Genomic DNA, 19,878 nt, shown 5'->3' on the forward strand with positions numbered 1-19,878 from the left:
CCTTGCATACGCTCCTCATATATAGTGACACAGCTCTGAGGAACGAATCGTAAAGGGTAACATTATACTAAGATATTTTTGTAAAAAATGTTGAGGAAAGTTCTACCCATAAAAAAATTATTTAAGAAATTTGCATAGTTCCTTGAGTGAACCAATGTATGTTTGTAAATCAGCTTCAACGCCATATATATTAAGTCCCTGTACTACTTAGACTCTGCACTACTGAGACCCTGCACCACTCAGACCCTACACCATTTAGTTCCTGTAACAATTAGACCATGCACCACTTAGTTCCTGCACCAATTAGACCCTGCACCATTTAGTTCCTGCACCACTTACGGTAGTTTCTGCAATAATTAGACCCTTCACTACTAAGTTCCTGCATCAATTAGACCCTGCACTACTTAGTTCCTGCACCACTTACGGTAGTTTCTGCAATAATTAGACCCTTCACTACTAAGTTCCTGCACCAATTAGACCCTGCACCATTTATTTCCTACACCACTTACGGTAGTTTCTGCAATAATTAGACCCTTCACTACTAAGTTCCTGCATCAATTAGACTCTGCACCACTTAGTTCCTGCATCAATTAGACCCTGCACTACTTAGTTTCTTTATCAATTAGACCCTGCACTACTTAGTTCCTGCACCAATTAGACCCTGCACTACTTAGTTCCTTTATCAATTAGACCCTGCACTACTTAGTTCCTGCACCAATTAGACCCTGCACCACTTAGTTCCTTTATCAATTAGACCCTGCACCACTTACCGTAGTTCCTTTATCAATTAGACCCTGCACCACTTAGTTCCTGCATCAATTAGACCCTGCACCACTTAGGCCTTGAACCACTTAGACCCTGCACCACTATCCTACAATATTTTATATACAGTACTGCACTACCGTCACAGACTGAAGCACCACCTGGACACGATGTTGGACTGTGATTTCTTGGGCCCACCTGATAATAGCTGCTAGGTAATGGTGTCTTCTGCTAGATCATTATTGTGTTAGAGGCTCTGGAGCATCCACTGATACTTTTGTGAATCAGTCCAACACTGCTTGGACAATGCGCCAGGCTTAGCAGATGTCCCCAGGGAGTGTGTGCATTTTTAGACACAACAGTACTCATGCACACAGCCATGTGTGGACCTGTACAGGCCCTGTTGGACTTCATTGCACTGTTGAACTTCACTTCTCTGACACACAAAAGTCACATACCAGCAGTTTGCAACTTTTTAAATGCCACTTGTTACAATATTTTCCACGAGTGGCATCGCCACTTTTCTGAAGGCGAACGTGTAAGGGGCGAGGCTGGTTGTGCTATTCGTCCCTGCAGAACTATTTAGACACCAGCTTTCAAGCGTAACTGATTCATGAAATCTACACCAGAAAGGAACTACCATAGATGTCAGTATGGGCACAGGAAGAAATAAGACATAAAATGTTCTATTTTTTTCCAAAGATAACAGACAGCACATGGTCAAGGAACTCGGTTGTGTGAACAGGCTCCTATGCAGGGACTTCAATTCAGCTGTAAATCAGTGGTACAGAAAATGAGCCCAGATCATATACAATTTTTTCTTAAGGTTTTTTTTTTTTTTAAATTTTCCACATTATTACCAATATTTTAAAAAATTCTTAAAAATCCTGCAGTTGTGACTCTGACCACTAAGTCAAACAATAAGCTGAGACTTCTTGTTTTCTGTAGGAAGTTTCTTTGCAGCAGTCACCTCACTTACAGCACACCGATGATCACAGCGATCATGTCTATGTAGATCAATAGGTGATATCACATCTTATCTACTCTACAGGTCACGGTGCATGCCTCGAAAACTCTCCCATAGAAGTCAGTACGATCTGCTTACACTTTCCCTTTAAAGCCAGGTTCACACATTGCAGAAAAGAATGAGTGGCAAAGGGTAAAAATCTGCAAAATTTCGGCAACAAAACCAGCACGGTTTGGACATCCACCGCATGCTTGCAATTTCACAGGGATATTTTACACCTAGTGAATTGGGATGTGAAACCCTCGTCCTCGCGTCTTATACGGAAACCCGTCCGCATTAACCCTACGTTGTCCATCTACAATTTTTCCTAGATTCAAACTTCCTCCTTAAGGAATAATTTTCAGTCAGGGATGTGGACGGGTTGCGTGATGTGGAGATCTCGGCCTCCCGCATTCATGAGGCCTACAATTCCTCTCTGTGATTTCCTTCAAAGGCCTAGCACAGTGCCATGGTAACCAGGCCTGCACATCCAGACATGCTTAGGTTTCAAAGGCTGCACGCTAACACCCACTACCCCGTCCCTGGATTTTACATCAAGTTCCTAAACTGTCAATTTAAAACAAAACCCCACGTGAGGAAAGAGGGGCGACGATTCAATACGACGAGGAGGAGCGCTCATTTATTGCCAATGATTTACTACAAAAAGATGGGGGATGGGCACGGAAGCCGGAGACTGTATCCTGGAGAGCGTCACTTGGATTGAACCGCCTGAACTCCCTGCAAAGCTCAATTCATTAGGGAAATGGTGCGGACAAAAAAAAGTGAACAGCCAATCAGATCACTGCTTTCTTTTTCTACTTCAGGAGTATAGCACCTGGGTTCGAATCCTGCCAGGGACAACATCTGCAAGGAGTTTGTATGTGCTCCCCGTGTTATCAGAAATAAGTAAAAGCTCCACAGACAGAGGATTACGGTGCAATGAGATCCGATAAAGGATATTAAAGGGATTCTACCACTAAAACACTTTTTTTTTCTAGTTACCACGTCGGAATAGCCTTTAAAAAGGCTATTCGTCTCTTACCTGTGGAAGTGCTCTCCGCCGCGCCGTTCGTTCAAAATACCGGTTTGTACCGGTATGCTAATTAGTTCTCTCGCAGCGATGGGGGCGTCCCCATTGCAGCTCGAAAACCGACCGCAGCGCCACCTCTCCTGTCTTCGGTGTCCTCCCCTTGCCTCTTCAGCGTCTGTCGGACGCCTGCGCAGTATGCTCTCTGTTCGGCGAAGATTGCCGAACGTACTGCGCATGCGCGAAAGTGCGGTGCCCGCACTATGGCTGGGACCACAATTTCGCGCATGCGCAGTACGTTCGGCAATCTTCGCCGAACAGAGCGTACTGCGCAGGCGTCCGACAGTACGCTGAAGAAGCAAGGGGAGGACACCGAAGACCAGAGAGGCGGCGCTGCGGTCGGTTTTCGAGCTGCAATGGGGGCGCCCCCATCACTGCTCCTGCGATGGGGACGCCCCCATCGCTGCGAGAGAACTAATTAGCATACCGGTACAAACCGGTATTTTGAACGAACGGCGCGGCGGAGAGCACTTCCACAGGTAAGAGACGAATAGCCTTTTTAAAGGCTATTCCGACGTGGTAACTAGAAAAAAAAGTGTTTTAGTGGTAGAATCCCTTTAAGGTTAAATATAGAGTTTATGTTGTCATAATAGTCAACAGAAGTAACATTTCCAGTGAAATGGATCCTTCCCTTTAAGGCATATACTAAGACTGAACAATTATTGAATTTGGGTACAGTGGCCAGCGATGAAAAATCTATGGTGTTTACTCTGTGCCCGAGGCGGATGAGCTGGAAAGGCTTAGCGATGGAGGAGAGCGATAAATATCCTCGTACAGGCAGAACTTCCCACAGACATCGGGCTGAAAACGGAGAATCTGCAAGTCCAAGAACTCTATAAATCGCATGAAATGTAATTAGTGGAATCGCTCAATGTTATAAAAAGCATCAAATCATAACCGCACCGACAGACCCAGGAATGTAAAACTAATCCCGCCTGCCATGTGAATATATAGCGTTACTGTAATGCAATGAACAGATGGGAGACCTGGCCATTATACACATCAAGGGCGCAGGGGATTAAGGATATGAGATTCCATATAGGAGGCAATGATATCCCTGGTGGTCGGGGCATATTCTGGAATATAGATCACAATGTAGTGTCACATAGTCAGCGGTGTCCCCGCTCTTCAGCACCGCATCACAAAAAGTTCTGTAAGGGCTTGTTCACAAGGGGCAAGAGGGGGCGGATTATGGCGCTGAATCCACGTCATAATCCGCCCCCTCACAATGGAGGTCTATGTAGACCGCCAGCTTACTTTTTTCCGTGAGCGGCATGTTGCTGCTCACAGAAATAAGAAGAAAGCTGCTCTTTCTTCAGGCAGACTCCGCAGCTGATTCAGCCCCGGCGTCCGCCTCGCAGCAGCACCCTCCGGACTAGGCCCATTCATTTGAGCCACGACTGTCAGAAGCCACTACAGTAATGGCAGGTGAATTTTGGCCCTATTGTGACGTGGCTCCCCGCGTCACTCTGAGGATCAAAATCCGCCAATCCGCTCCTCGTGTGAACAAGGCCTAAGGGTAAGTTCACAGGGAAGTTTTTGGATCAGAACCTGGGGCGGCCTCCACATCAGGTTCCGATCCAAAAGTCGGGTCGCCGCGACTGAAAGTCGGTACACTGCATCGGCATCCAGCCGCGCGCTCTGCTCCCGATTAGGCCCAATGAATGGACCTAGTCTGGAATAGGGAGTTTCTTCAGGCAGAATCGCAAGGTGACTCGGCCTGAAGAATGAACATTTCGACTCTCATTGATTTTAATGGGAGCCGTCTTTTTGGTCAGGTTTTTGAGGCGAATATGGCCTCAAAACCCTGACCACAAAACCCAGTGCGAACTTACCCTAAGACTTCACACACCTGGGGTTTGCTACAATTGTATCTAGCTTAGGCAATTCACTATGCATGATTAATCCCATTAGGGTGCAAACCTGTGAGATAAAACATGACAGGGGCTCAGCACAGACTTCCTGCCGCTGACAAAATCTGCTCCAAACGTAGCACAAACATAACCTTAGGCAAAGGCTACACACAACAGAACGCAAAAGAAAATCAAGTTTTACATTAAAGAATTTTTAAAGAATTTTGGTGAGGTTTTTCAAAATTTTCTGTGTTATTATCTATATATTGTATATCTATATATTCTAACTCTGACCACAAAGACAAATAATTTCATTAGGCTTATTTTCAGTAGGAGATTTCTTTGCAGCAGTCACCTCACTTACAGCACACTGATAATCACGGCAATCATGTCTATGTAGATAAGACACAGAATCCACCAGTCACTATAGGTGATGTCACATCTTATTTACTCCCCCTCCGCACCGGTCACAGAGCAGGCCTAGAAAACTCTCCCATAGAAGTCAGTAGGGTCTGCTCCAGATCATTGTGTCTATGGCCCATCTCCAAGAGACAGGAACTCACTGACTATTTTAGGATTAGTAGCAAAACCAAACTCATACAATAATTCTTCAAAAAATATCTTTCATCTAAAAATGTGATTGAAACAATAGGCCATTTCTTGGCGACACTTTCCCTTTAAACTGCAACCCCAAACCATCTTGAGCCTGTCTTGGTGCTACAAGGTATCATCTAGGTCACCAGGGACTATACGACAGCTCGCTGTCACGTGTTGTTTTCTTCCGCAGCTCTCAGCAGTGACATTTATTTCATGTCTAAGAGCTCTGTCTGGTTAACATCATGTCCATGGCCGGCCCCACACATAATATGGCCTTGTGTTATGTCTTCTCGTAACTGAGTAAATCAAGGACACAGTGATGTCTGAGATGTCAATACTGATAACAGCACCGTCACGTGTCCGTCCTGTCTGTAGTAACTCATATACAGTCCTATGAAAAAGTTTGGGCACCCCTATTAATCTTAATCATTTTTTGTTCTAAATATTTTGGTGTTTGCAACAGCCATTTCAGTTTGATATATCTAATAACTGATGGACACAGTAATATTTCAGGATTGAAATGAGGTTTATTGTACTAACAGAAAATGTGCAATATGCATTAAACCAAAATTTGACCGGTGCAAAAGTATGGGCACCCTTATCATTTTATTGATTTGAATTCCCCTAACTACTTTTTACTGACTTACTGAAGCACAAAATTGGTTTTGTAACCTCAGTGAGCTTTGACCTTCATAACCAGATGTATCCAATCATAAGAAAAGGTATTTAAGGTGGCCAATTGCAAGTTGTTCTCCTATTTGAATCTCCTCTGAAGAGTGGCATCATGGGCTACTCAAAACAACTCTCAAATGATCTGAAAACAAAGATTGTTCAACATAGTTGTTCAGGGGAAGGATACAAAACGTTGTCTCAGAGATTTAACCTGTCAGTTTCCACTGTGAGGAACATAGTAAGGAAATGGAAGACCACAGGGACAGTTCTTGTTAAGCCCAGAAGTGGCAGGCCAAGAAAAATATCAGAAAGGCAGAGAAGAAGAATGGTGAGAACAGTCAAGGACAATCCACAGACCACCTCCAAAGAGCTGCAGCATCATCTTGCTGCAGATGGTGTCACTGTGCATCGGTCAACTATACAGCGCACTTTGCACAAATAGAAGCTGTATGGGAGAGTGATGAGAAAGAAGCCGTTTCTGCACGTACGCCACAAATAGAGTTGCCTGAGGTATGAAAAAGCACATTTGGACAAGGCAGCTTCATTTTGGAAACAAAAATTGAGTTGTTTGGTTATAAAAAAAAGGCGTTATGCATGGCGTCCAAAAAGAAACAGCATTCCAAGAAAAACACATGCTACCCACTGTAAAATTTGGTGGAGGTTCCATCATGCTTTGGGGCTGTGTGGCCAATGCCGGCATCGGGAATCTTGTTAAAGTTGAGAGTCGCATGGATTCCACTCAGTATCAGCAGATTCTTGAGAATAATGTTCAAGAATCAGTGACGAAGTTGAAGTTACGCCGGGGATGGATATTTCAGCAAGACAATGATCCAAAACACCGCTCCAAATCCTCAGGCATTCATGCAGAGGAACAATTACAATGTTCTGGAATGGCCATCCCAGTCCCCAGACCTGAATATCATTGAACATCTGTGGGATGATTTGAAGCGGGCTGTCCATGCTCGGCGACCATCTAACTTAACTGAACTTGAATTGTTTGTCCAAAATACCTTTATCCAGGATCCAGGAACTGATTAAAAGCTACAGGAAGCGACTAGAGGCTGTTATCTTTGCAAAAGGAGGATGTACTAAATATTAATGTCACTTTTCTGTTGAGGTGCCCATACTTTTGCACCGGTCAAATTTTGGTTTAATGCATATTGCGCATTTTCTGTTAGTACAATAAACCTCATTTCAATCCTGAAATATTACTGTGTCCATCAGTTATTAGATATATCAAACTGAAATGGCTGTTGCAAATACCAAAATATTTAGAACTAAAAATGATTAAGATTAATAGGGGTGCCCAAACTTTTTCATAGGACTGTATCTCTATAGTACCCGGAGCATGTGCCCCTCTTCTATGAGCCTATGGTCACTTCATATATCTATATATTTTCTATATATTATATTATATGTGATTTCCAGATCCAAATTATAGGAGGAACAAAAGGGGGCAAATCCTCCTGAAAACCTCCACCCCTTAGGGTAAGTTCACACAGTTTTTTGGACCGGAACCTGAAGTGGAGGCCGCCTCAGGTTCCGGTCCAAAATACGGTAGCTGCAACAGGATGCTGGCCTGCAGTCGCACACTCTGCTCCGGATTAGGCCCAAATGAATGGGCCTAGTCGGAAGGAGGGAGTGTCTTCAGGCGGATGTCACGAGGCGACTCCGCCTGAAAGAATGAGCATGTCGCTTCTTTTTTTCCGGGAGCCGGAACACATTGGCTCTTGGAAAAAAGAACTGACCGCCTCCCATTGATTTCAATGGAAGCCGTCTTTTAGGTCAGGATTTTGAGGCCTCAAAATCCTGACCAAAATACTCTGTGTGAACTTAGCCTTAAAGTGCCCATACACTTCACTTTAGGTAGCTATTCCATCCAACCCCTTTACCTTGCAGCCAATAAACGTGATGTCATTGGCACAGGGAAGAGGAGCTTCTTCAATCAGCTGATCAGCAGGGGTCCTGGCGTAAATGGTGCTGGAAATCTATAGCAACTGAGCCAACTGGCGTAGATTTCACTCCAGGCACAGGGTCTATTGGAGGATGCGCCTCATTCATAAGGAGGCATGTTCCTTGTCATAAAAGAGGCGCACCAGCAATGGGGTTGAGAAATCCTTCATGTGTCCGATTTTTTTGAAGGACCCTTCACACTGTCCTTTAAAGAAATGGTAGTGTGACAGGCCCATAGGCTTTGTAAGCCGATGGCCAGCAAAATAATGGAGGGGGTGTACATCTCGCCCAGACTACTCAGGTGGGCAAGATGAGAGAAACTCCAGGAATGTTTGTTCTCAGCAGACAGCTTTTGTCTGCTGAGCATTTTGTTACATGCTCAGTATTGGGCTGGATTTTTTAGGAATGGCAGGTAGGATTGGCAATGGGACCTGTCATTCCACACCCCTCCAGTCCAGACATTGTGGATATTTCTGCAGCGGGTCAGCTGTTGTGGATTGTCCTCATCAGTGAGGTTTAAAAGGTCAGCTCCAGCAGCAAGAAGGTCACACTGTGGGAGCTGTCTTGCACCATTCAATTTTGCTATTGAATCTGCTATTATAGGTGAGGTAACCTATTGATATGTGTAGTTAGAACCTAGCCGGGCAGGGATTTATTTTGTATTGTTTTCTTTTCTTTTCGGTTGCTGCACTGTTTCTTGTGGAGTAAAAATAAAACTCTACCTTTTTGGACTAAAAATCTGGACTTGTGTGTCTATGCCACCCCACCTAGCATCCCCAGACCCTGGCAGCTTGCATTGCTTTTAGTGCAGATTTCTTTAGGCTCCATGTTCACATAAAATTCTGCAGCTGATATAAAAGTACAACTCCCAGCAAATTGCGCTCGCTTAGAGTTATACTCTGCTTGACGGTTGCAGGTCGCCATGTTTAGCCATGCTCCTTCTAAGGCCATATGTCTCATCTGACATTAGCCTGAGCATGACCACAAGCAGTAAGGTTCATCGACAAAATCTCTTCCCCAGTTTGGCAGCTGCTACCTCTGTGTAGGAGGCCATATCTGCAGGGAATTGGCTGACGCCCCGCTAGCTGTGAATGAGCATGTGTGTCTTCTGCTGACATTCCCTGTATATTTCCTAAGATTCGGTAATTCATCACTTAATCATCTTACAAAGAATCCGCTGCACAAACAGAAGACATGAAGGGGGGCGCATATGGTTCTACTTCTAATAATTACTGCCATATAGCATATGGAAAACCAGAGGTCACAGACGTCTTCTGGATGGAAACGGGTCCTGAATCTGCAAAAACACAAGAAGGAAGCCGCGTATCCTAATCCAGGATATCGGGCAGTCTATCTCACTTACCATAATGTCTCCTGATAGGCATGGCTCACTATTCCTAATATCTTTTTTAGAATATTAGAAGGGTTTCCAAAAATTCTCTCATTACAGGTTGACCCCGGTGATCAGCTTTCATGTAGCAGGTGTTCAGTTCCTCTACAGCGCCGCCACAGGGAATATAGAGAATTACACAAGGTCCTCCAGGGACAGAGATGTTCTATGCAGCTTGTGCCAAAATAAGAAACTCCCCGATCTTAAGAAAATTTTGGAAACTTTTTTAATGCATTAAGAGTGTGACCCTCACTCTCTAACCCCCGTCTCTATGAATATACAGTATATATAATTCCATATAGAATACATTTTTGCCTCCATAGCCATTACTCAAGCATGTAACCCCCGTGAAAAGATTTCATAAGCACAACTGTTTGGACAGTCCATGTGAGACCCCTGTCCCATTGCTCCTCTATAGATACAGAAACGCTGAGTCTGTTGTGTGCGGCCCGGCCCCTAACTCACATCATGCTCAGAGACAAAGGAAGCACGGGGCCACTCATCCCTGCCAAGTGTATGTGGAGCCCAAAAGTATTTGGCAGAAAATAAGCCACATGGCTGCCAAATTATTCATTTTTAATAGTTTTTCTACAGATTCTTTAGAACATGAGTATACAAAGTGATATACAAGCAACCATAACAACTCGCGAAAAGTAACACAGGACAGAGTGACCCCCGGCATGTCCACTACTGCTGCGGGTCTGACCTATGCAATACAAGCTGGGCAGATTTAAAGCAACCAATCAAATCACAGCTTTGTAATTTACATACCGATGACTTACTTATAAGAGTAACTCTATGCTCCATGGGATGATTTTTGCACCACAGACCAGAGATTTTAGGGGTTAAAAATATTGATGACCTAAGGATATGTCATCAATCCTAAATTGGTCGGAATCCGACAGCTGACGCTCCTATCGATAAGCTGTTCTCAGTAGCTGATACACAAAGAATGGAGCAGGAAGCAGACAGCGCTGTTCTCTGTGTAGTGGCCAGACTTGGTACTACAGATCAGCTCCCATTCATTTCAATAGAACCTAGGCTGCAGTGACCCAGTTCTGCCTCTACACAAAGAACAGCGCTGTCTGCTACCTGCTCCATTCTCTGTTTATTAATAGCGAATTGATAAGGGTGGCAGCTGTCCGACCCCAAAAATCCTATTTTATTGACATCATCAATATTCGTAGCCCGAAAAACCCTTCAATATGAATATGAGTAGAGCTGTCCTTTATCAGGTAAACATATATGCAGTCCCATCTATTTAATGTCCTATATATCCGTGCACGTCTGTGTTTCCATGGAAATCAGCAGCGCATCCTTGGACCACTAGTTGTATATCAGCAGAGAAGCCAAATACTGCCCACGTCAGCGGCGACATCAGCCAGGAACCTGTATGAAAATGATTCACGGCCTGGAAAGTGACATCCAATGCACAGAGTGACGGCTGAATTTTGTGCTTCTTTCACGTGGTCCTCCCGTGTTGTATGTAATAAAAATAACATGTGAATCACCGAGCCTCGCACTATTCATGATGGTCTAAAGAAAAGGTAAAATGTTCAATGTCCGCCTCACTATGGCACTGCAGTGACCGTTACTGAAAAGAATGTACAACATACACATTATTTCCAGAAAAGTGGGGACTCTGCAAAAAGACGCACAATAATCCCTTTCATTGGAGTGTTTAAGATGAAGCTTGTGACTTTTCTGCTAGGCTTTTCCCAGCACACAAAGGCTGAGAGCGAACTACATGCTCAGTCTGACACAACCGCTGCCTAGAACAGAGGTCCAGCAAGCAAGTAGTCATCAAATGCCGAATTTATTATCACCAGACCCAGCATATCACCCCAGCCCTGCAGATAGAGAGGTTACTGTCACCAGAACCAGCATATCACCCCAGCCCTGCAGATAGATAGGTTAGTGTCACCAGAGCCAGCATATCACCCCAGCCCTGTAGATAGATAGGTTAGTGTCACCAGACCCAGCATATCACCCCAGCCCTGCAGATAGATAGGTTAGTGTCACCAGAACCAGCATATCACCCCAGCCCTGTAGATAGATAGGTTAGTGTCACCAGAACCAGCATATCACCCCAGCCCTGCAGATAGATAGGTTAGTGTCACCAGAACCTGTATATCACCCCAGCCCTGCAGATAGATAGGTTACTGTCACCAGAACCAGCATATCACCCCAGCCCTGCAGATAGATAGGTTAGTGTCACCAGAGCCAGCATATCACCCCAGCCCTGTAGATAGATAGGTTAGTGTCACCAGACCCAGCATATCACCCCAGCCCTGCAGATAGATAGGTTAGTGTCACCAGAACCAGCATATCACCCCAGCCCTGTAGATAGATAGGTTAGTGTCACCAGAACCAGCATATCACCCCAGCCCTGCAGATAGATAGGTTAGTGTCACCAGAACCTGTATATCACCCCAGCCCTGCAGATAGATAGGTTACTGTCACCAGAACCAGCATATCACCCCAGCCCTGCAGATAGATAGGTTACTGTCACCAGATCCAGCATATCACCCCAGCCCTGCAGATAGATAGATTAGTGTCACCAGAACCAGCATATCACCCCAGTCCTGCAGATAGATAGGTTACTGTCACCAGAACCAGCATATCACCCCAGTCCTGCAGACAGATAGGTTACTGTCACCAGAACCAGCATATCACCCCAGCCCTGCAGATAGATAGGTTACTGTCACCAGAACCAGCATATCACCCCAGCCCTGCAGATAGATAGGTTACTGTCACCAGAACCAGCATATCACCTCAGCCCTGCAGATAGATAGGTTACTGTCACCAGATCCAGCATATCACCCCAGCCCTGCAGATAGATAGGTTACTGTCACCAGATCCAGCATATCACCCCAGCCCTGCAGATAGATAGGTTAGTGTCACCAGAACCAGCATATCACTCCAGCCCTGCAGATAGATAGGTTAGTGTCACCAGAACCAGCATATCACCCCAGCCCTGCAGATAGATAGATTAGTGTCACCAGAACCAGCATATCACCCCAGTCCTGCAGATAGATAGGTTACTGTCACCAGAACCAGCATATCACCCCAGTCCTGCAGACAGATAGGTTACTGTCACCAGAACCAGCATATCACCCCAGCCCTGCAGATAGATAGGTTACTGTCACCAGACCCAACATATCACCCCAGCCCTGCAGATAGATAGGTTACTGTCACCAGAACCAGCATATCACCCCAGCCCTGCAGATAGATAGGTTACTGTCACCAGAACCAGCATATCACCCCAGCCCTGCAGATAGATAAATTAGTGTAATCAGAACCAGCATATCACCCCAGTCCTGCAGATAGATAGGTTACTGTCACCAGAACCAGCATATCACCCCAGTCCTGCACACAGATAGGTTACTGTCACCAGAACCAGCATATCACCCCACCCTGCAGATAGATAGGTTAGTGTCATCAGAACCAGCATATCACCCCAGCCCTGCAGATAGATAGGTTACTATCACCAGAACCAGCATATCACCCCAGCCCTGCAGATAGATAGGTTACTGTCACCAGAACCAGCATATCACCCCAACCCTGCAGAAGTCCAGTACCAAACCTCCATCCTTACCCTAAAGATATCCTGCCAGTATAAAAATGCACAGGGTTTACTATTTTTGGGACCACAACTGGGCCAAAGGTGTTCAACTTTCCTGCAATGCCCTCATAGGGGAAATAAAGCATTACACCATTCTTATCAAAACTATTAGGCAAAATCTTCCAGGGCAAGTGCCAAACTAATGTTACATTCACAGCAATGCAGTTTTGTCTATTCTTTTCAGACCAGAAGAACGGAAATATGGACAAAAAAGGATAGACAGAGAATTCAAGGGACCCCACTGACTATGATGGGATTCGTAGGGCATCCTTTTTGTTAACTGAGATCACCTTATGTTCGGGTTGCTGCCCTTTTTTGTCTAGCGATTCGTGACAGCACTGTGCCAGATGGACACCTGCGCAAATATGAAGTTAGACTTAGTCATTCCGGCTCCGGCAGTGATTCTGGTACTGACATATGGCACGGGAATAAACCCTCTTCCCCCAAACAGGATGAATGTCATTCTATTTTTGGTTTTGATTCCCCATTGACTTCACTACAAAACACACAACATGGGATCATTATGGAATAACGTGTGGCTCCGTAGAAAGTTGTCTTACTACAGCAATGTGCAAACATATCCTAAAAACTCACCCTACAAATATATTTCACCCAGGGAAAAGAAATGCAGTGAGATACTGTATGTAACACAAAATCTCCCCCATCTCACATTCCACCGTGAAAAGAGGGGATTAGCACATGGAAGAATAGCCGCAGAGCAGGTCTAAAAACAATCATCCAAATTAGCTTACAAGTGACTTGTCAGCAGAGCGTGGAGCTTAGGGCACTGGACTACCTGACACAGACAAAAGCCTGATGTATGAAGCCGTGCACACAAACAAGGGCCATGGCTGACAATCACAGAATTGCTATTGCTTTTATTTACCCAATGTTTTCCACTTTCAATCAAATTTTGTTGATTTAATAAAAAATGTTCACTTCTTTTAAACAAACATGTGGTAGACTAACAAAAAGTAAGAGAAAGGTTGAAAAAGAATTCCTGCGTGCGCAGGTCAGACTACACAATAGTTGTTGTATTCTGTTACAATGGAGACTCGTAGGTCTGTATAGGAGCTGTGGACACGAAAGTATTGGATGTTTTCAGAAAAGTCTATTTGGAATTTAGCATTTATGGTGACATAACGGTGGTAAATGTAGCAAGATGCAACGAGAAACTGGAATACACAACCATATCGTAGCCTATATTGTGTCACATATAAGATAAGATAATCCTTTAATAGTCCCACAGTGGGGAAATTTCAGTATGTTACAGCAGCAAAGTAATACAGGTACAGGATAATACACAGTAATGTATTACGGAAGTAGACACACATATGCTGAGAAGAGAAGATATACTAGGAGTCCATAGCAGCTAAGGAACAGAAGAAAGAAAGAAGGAAGACTTCAGAATCATTTAGTTCTCTGTGCGGAGTGATCTTCGCTTGGTCTGATGTAGATTATACAGCCTGGTCGCGGTTGGAAGGAAGGACTTGCGATAGCTCCTTCTCACACTTGGGGTGAAGCAGACGGTCACTTACAGTGCTGCCAAGTCCCATCAAGGTCTCATACATGGGGTGGGATTTGTTCTCCTGCATGGAGGTCACCACAGACAGTATCCTTCTGTCACCCACCACCTGTACTGGGTCCAGGGGGCTCCCCAGGACGGAGCTGGCCCTTCTGATCAGCCTGTCAAGTCTATTCCTGTCCCTGGTTGATATACTGCTCCCCCAGCAGGCCACACCGAAAAAGATGGCTGAAGCAACCACAGAATTGAAAAAGGCCCTAAGAAGTGGCCCCTGGACTCCGAAGACCCTCAGCCTCCTGAGCAGGTAGAGTCTGCTGTGGCCCTTTCTGTGCAGGTGATCAGCCCAAACATAAAATTCCAGTTTTGCAAAAAGTACAGGTATGTTCATGTCATGTTTATGGCTTCTGCCTAGTATATATGCCAAGAAAATCTCTGGACATATATCTCTAATGGAAGTCTGTAACGTATTCCACTGTACAGGGAACGTCACCTACAGGGTCCCATTGTAACAAAGGTATGTATAACCATTGTATACCTTATAATAAAGCACATGTAGTGATATACACCGGCCTAATGGAGTCACTCAGGGGAGCTTCACCCAACCTACACCATTAACGTGATCTGAACTGGGCCTAATATCCCAAAAAGTAATGGAAATACTAAAAGTCATTTTAATAGGAACTGCAAGTCCCAGCATGTTCAGTCCTAGTGGAAAATCCCAACCTTAAATCTGATTCATAATGCAAAATCCACATGGTGCTAACGGTCATCAGAGAGCGCTGAGCTGTGACGTGTTCATTTATGGCGGGTTAATAAGTCACCGGCAGGACGAGGGTTTACTTGACATTGAAAAATTTGTCAGTCAACCATTTACAATGTGTGAGCGGCGCTGAATAACTTAGAGCGGATTTACATGTGAAATGTACACACAATCGTAGCTGCGGCAAGAACCGTCACCCACATGTGAGAGGGCGTGTAGTGACAACGGCGGCCATTGATAACAAGAGTAAATCTAGTCACTGACTCTTATCAGCACTTTCCCTTTCAGAGTCAAGAACGTCTTGTATTACAAAACTAACAAGAAAAGTCAAAGCATTCCTCTGAAAAATGAAAAAAATGAGCCTTATACAAATCCGTTCCGTCCTCTTATGTCTTTATTGATCTGGGTCATGAAAAACATGGTGACAACCAATATGGCCGCCATTGCATCTCTCGCATGTGTTGCCATCCAGCTTTCCAGGAATTAATGGCAACTATGTTTAGTCATATGGTGATATCTCTATATGTATATCAGGTTTGCCCGTCAGGACTACGGAAAAGATGAGTATTCCTGAAGCTATATTGGGAAGGGGTACATTTCTGACGAAAACCGCCACGAATGGCCGTGTAGTATTGTAATGCTCAGGAAATAGATGCCTATACTGAATGGTTTTGGACTTTAAAGGGGTCCTCTTCTGTGACAATATCAATAAAGTTTATTGAAGACATGCTTGGAGGTTTGTCAAAAATTCTGCGCCCTTACTTCTGCGGCAAACGTATAGCCACAATAATATTTTACAAACTTTGACTAGGTCTTCAACAAACTTTATTGAGCAGTCTGACACAGTTTGAATAAAAGATATTTTGTTTCAATAAACTTTATTGACAATCCCTTTAACGTCCAACACCTCCTTGTATAAAAGAGATTCCTTTCTTCAATAAACTTTATTGTTAGATGCCCTTTAAGTTTAATTCTTCCTTCAATAAAAGGTATTGCTTTCTGCAACAAACTTTATCGACAATTTCGGAGAGAACACTAATTCTAGGCTCACACCTGTGTTTGGGTTTCCGTTCAGGGGGTCGGCTTGGGGTCCCTGTGAATGGAAACCTAATTCGCTTAAAAAAGTGGTTACCCGTGAACCCCATAGACTGTAATTGGGTCCGCCAGGAAAAGGGGCGAAAAATGTGAAGTGAAAAGCGCCTGTTAGGGCTCGTTCACACAGGCACAGAGGGGGCGGATTATGGTGCGTAATCTACGTCATAATCCGCCCCCTCACAATGGAGGTCTATGGAGGCCGCCAAGCAACATGCCGCTCACGGAAAAAAGAAGCGGGCTACCCTTTCTTCAGGCGGATTCCGCGAGCATCCACCTTGTGTCAGCAGCCTCCAGAGTCAGCCCATTCATGTGATCCTACTCCGGAGGGGGAAGCCGCGTCTGTTGGAAGCCGCGACAGTCGGGTTTTGACCCGAGAGTGACGCGGCTCCCCTTGTCACTCTCGGTGCCAAAATCCGTCCACACGCTCTCAGTTTGAACTTACCCTCATCGCTGTTTCTCTTTTGATATGTTTCTGCCCAATTTGTTTAAGGCCTTATTTACACTTCCGCTTTTAAGGGTTGGTTCACATTAGCGCTTGTATTCCGTCCGCATGGAGACCCCCCGAACGGAATACCAACGCTAATGCAAGCGCTGTGCAGTTAAGCACACGGAGCCCATTATAGTCTATGGGCTCCATCTGCTTTGCAAGCATATCGCTTGCAATTGCAATTGCATTCCGTCTGGGGGGTCTCCATGCGGACTCCTTGCGGACGGAATACAAGCGCTAGTGTGAACCAACCCTTACATAGGTGTTTTATCTGTATTTTCTATGGACAAAACAGGAACGATATAATGTATTCATTATTCACAAGTTGTTTTTTATTTATGGACGTCAAGTCTCTCAAAATAAACTGGAGATGTGCTCTATTTTGGATAACGGATGCCCTTGAAAGTCTATGGGGCTGTGAGAAAATCGGATGTCACTCATGTGCGGTCTGTATTTCACGGATCAAACTCAAGGCAAAGTATAGCAATTTTTTTTTTCAATACCATTGACACAATGTCACCATTAAATAGAAATGTCCGTGTACTGTCAGGGCGAAACACTGAAAAACGGACACGTGAATGAGGCCTAACTATAAACAACACAATAGTGTAATTGACAGAAGATTAGCGGCTATGACTGTCCGCAGAGACCAGATATTACTCCATACAAGTGGATCAGGACTTACTAAGGGACTACCCTTATAGATGTTGCCTATAGATTATTTATTATAACATCCGAATGGAATTTAAAGCGGTGGGGAAGTAAGGTGGATGGTTACTGAAGAGGGACCCTATAAGGGGTCACGCTTAGTGTTTTGGGGTCATTTCTGCAGGAAGTTTTGGGAGATGAGGAGCTACAAGTACATCTCGCTGTCAGAATTTAGCTGTGGTATACCACTAGTTCTACCCGTCCAGGTATATAGTCATATAGGTTGACTTTGGCGCAATCCTGGACCTATGATGTGGCTTGTGGTGTAACCCTAGTAAAGAGCCACTTCATAATGTTAACACACTGAGTGTAATCTAAACATCATCACGTTACACACAGGAAAGCGGGAAGCGTTGAGTGTAATCTCAGTTTATTCTAGGTAGGAGTTGTAGTTTGACACCATTTTGCGTGAACCTGCTGTAAGGCCCTATTATTCCCCTATAGTGTGAACGTTCCCTCCTGTCAATCACGTAGTGAAACGCCAGCTCCTGTGTATAGAATTACAATCACTTCACAGCCGTGGAACTGGAACTGAGTAAATACCAAGTGCAGTCGTAGTCGTGAAGCAAGATGAATGTTAATATTTTCTTAAAAAAATAAAAGCACTTAGCACTTGGGACTCCACACCCCACTGTAGGGCTGGACAACTAACTATATCATTCATTGCTGCAACTTTCCCCAAAAAGTCAAGGAAAAAGTGGCACACGGTTCTGAAATTTCTATGGAATTGTCTGGGAAGTGAAGATTTTGCTTCACATCTCAGATCAGGCAAGACTTGAGGTCAGTTGTAACTTATGGTCGTTGACGTGCACATTGTGCGACCCAATTCTATACCATAAAATATGATTTAGTTGACAGACTAAAGGTGTCATCTAATTCCAACCTCCCTAATCCTATTACCTCCGACACATGGATACTACATATCTCCCTAGGCTTTCTGTAGGACATGGTCCTTGGAAGTCAGTGACTTTCCATTTCAAGACCTGACACCCCGTAGATGTTAATGAAATGCAGATTAATCTCGACCCCCCCTCGTCCCTCGCCTTCACCATTGAGCAGTGTCTTTACAGTGTAATATCTCCACATGGGACATCATCCCATGTCTTCTACTACAAAGAAGGAGACCCCCTGAATTGAATAGGCTGGAAGGATCTAGGAGAAACGTGCTTGGCTGAACCACCCCCTTGCAAACAATCAAGACAATGGGGCTTTTCTCAAAGGCGTAGAGAAAGCAGCAATAATATCTCAACCTATGAACAAGGTGTAATGTGTAGACTTTCTGCGGAGGGCACCATAGCAAGCGTCAACATAGCCAAGGCATGGAAGGACCAAGCCGGGTACAATGCACTCACCAAAACGATGGCGAACCTCTCCTCCAGTTCACCTGGCTCAGGCATGGGCAGCTTAAGGGGCATATTATGTGCCCTGAAATCAGTCTGGTTAGAATCCATGCTGCCTGCATTCCCCATGATGAGCAGCCGGGGTGAAGGCCACCTCCACACCTCTCTCCTGGCCACAGGAATTAACAAGTCACCAACACACAGCTGCTTGTCCTTCTCTCCACCTCCCCAAAGTGTCCAGCAAACCCAAGCCCAGCAGCAGCAGCACAGATGGGAACAAATCCAATGCAATAATAGATCCAAGGCTCCTTCTAGCACATAGGTGGCTCCTGCACCTTCCTGGCCCTGGGTGACCTCCAGAAAAAGCCCAGCTTGATACCTAGACTAGGGCTGGGAGGCATGGATGGCATCTGCATGTTGCACAATTTGCACACCACTCCCCGCTTGGTGCTGCTGGCTGCTAGTGTGAAGAGCACAAGAGGCTCAGGGCAGCAGCAGCAGCAGCAGCCTGAATGCAACATGGAAACTCCCTTTATTGTCCAAGGGAAGAGGCAGAGGCTCCCTCTAGTGATCCTGCAAGCTCTGTCTATGGAGAGGTGAAGGCAGCAGCACAGAATGCAAGGACAGACTGACAGCTCCTGCAAATCTGCAAACATTAGGTTATTATATCATTCACAGACATCCATAGGCACAGATCAGAGCGGGGGCTACACATAATACATCATTGATAGAGAAGGGGCCCCCAGTATTAGCTGCAACAGCAACAGAACCAGTACTGTGTGCATGCATATTATTATTATTATTATTCTACTATTACACCGCTGCTATGTATTATACATATTAATAATAGCAATATAATGAGCAATCATTGGCAATTATTACAGTATTATATTAGTAGTATTCTATTATTATATTACTATTACACCGCTACTATGTATTATACATATAAATAATAGCAAAATAATGAGCAATCATTGGCAATTATTACAGTATTATATTAGTAGCATTATATTATTCT

At 44.6% G+C, this 19,878-nt stretch overlaps 1 protein-coding gene across 9 annotated transcripts in view; it reads right to left on the reverse strand.

Moving 5' to 3' along the window:
- The window catches only part of FMNL2 (formin like 2), a 157,647-nt gene extending 138,265 nt beyond the window's left edge, over nt 1–19,382 (reverse strand). For 6 of the 9 annotated variants that reach the window (XM_075284463.1, XM_075284457.1, XM_075284462.1 and 3 more), the window contains exon 1: nt 18,873–19,382. In XM_075284463.1, the coding sequence (XP_075140564.1) occupies nt 18,873–18,989 (117 nt within the window). In that variant the 5' untranslated portion in view covers nt 18,990–19,382. The remainder of the gene's footprint in view (nt 1–18,872) is intronic. The other 3 variants (XM_075284460.1, XM_075284456.1, XM_075284464.1) reach the window with 1 other exon arrangement.
- Nucleotides 19,383–19,878: the final 496 nt, after the last annotated feature.

Source organism: Leptodactylus fuscus, chromosome 8 (genome assembly GCF_031893055.1).
Source record: "Leptodactylus fuscus isolate aLepFus1 chromosome 8, aLepFus1.hap2, whole genome shotgun sequence".
Taxonomy (NCBI): Eukaryota; Metazoa; Chordata; class Amphibia; order Anura; family Leptodactylidae; genus Leptodactylus; species Leptodactylus fuscus.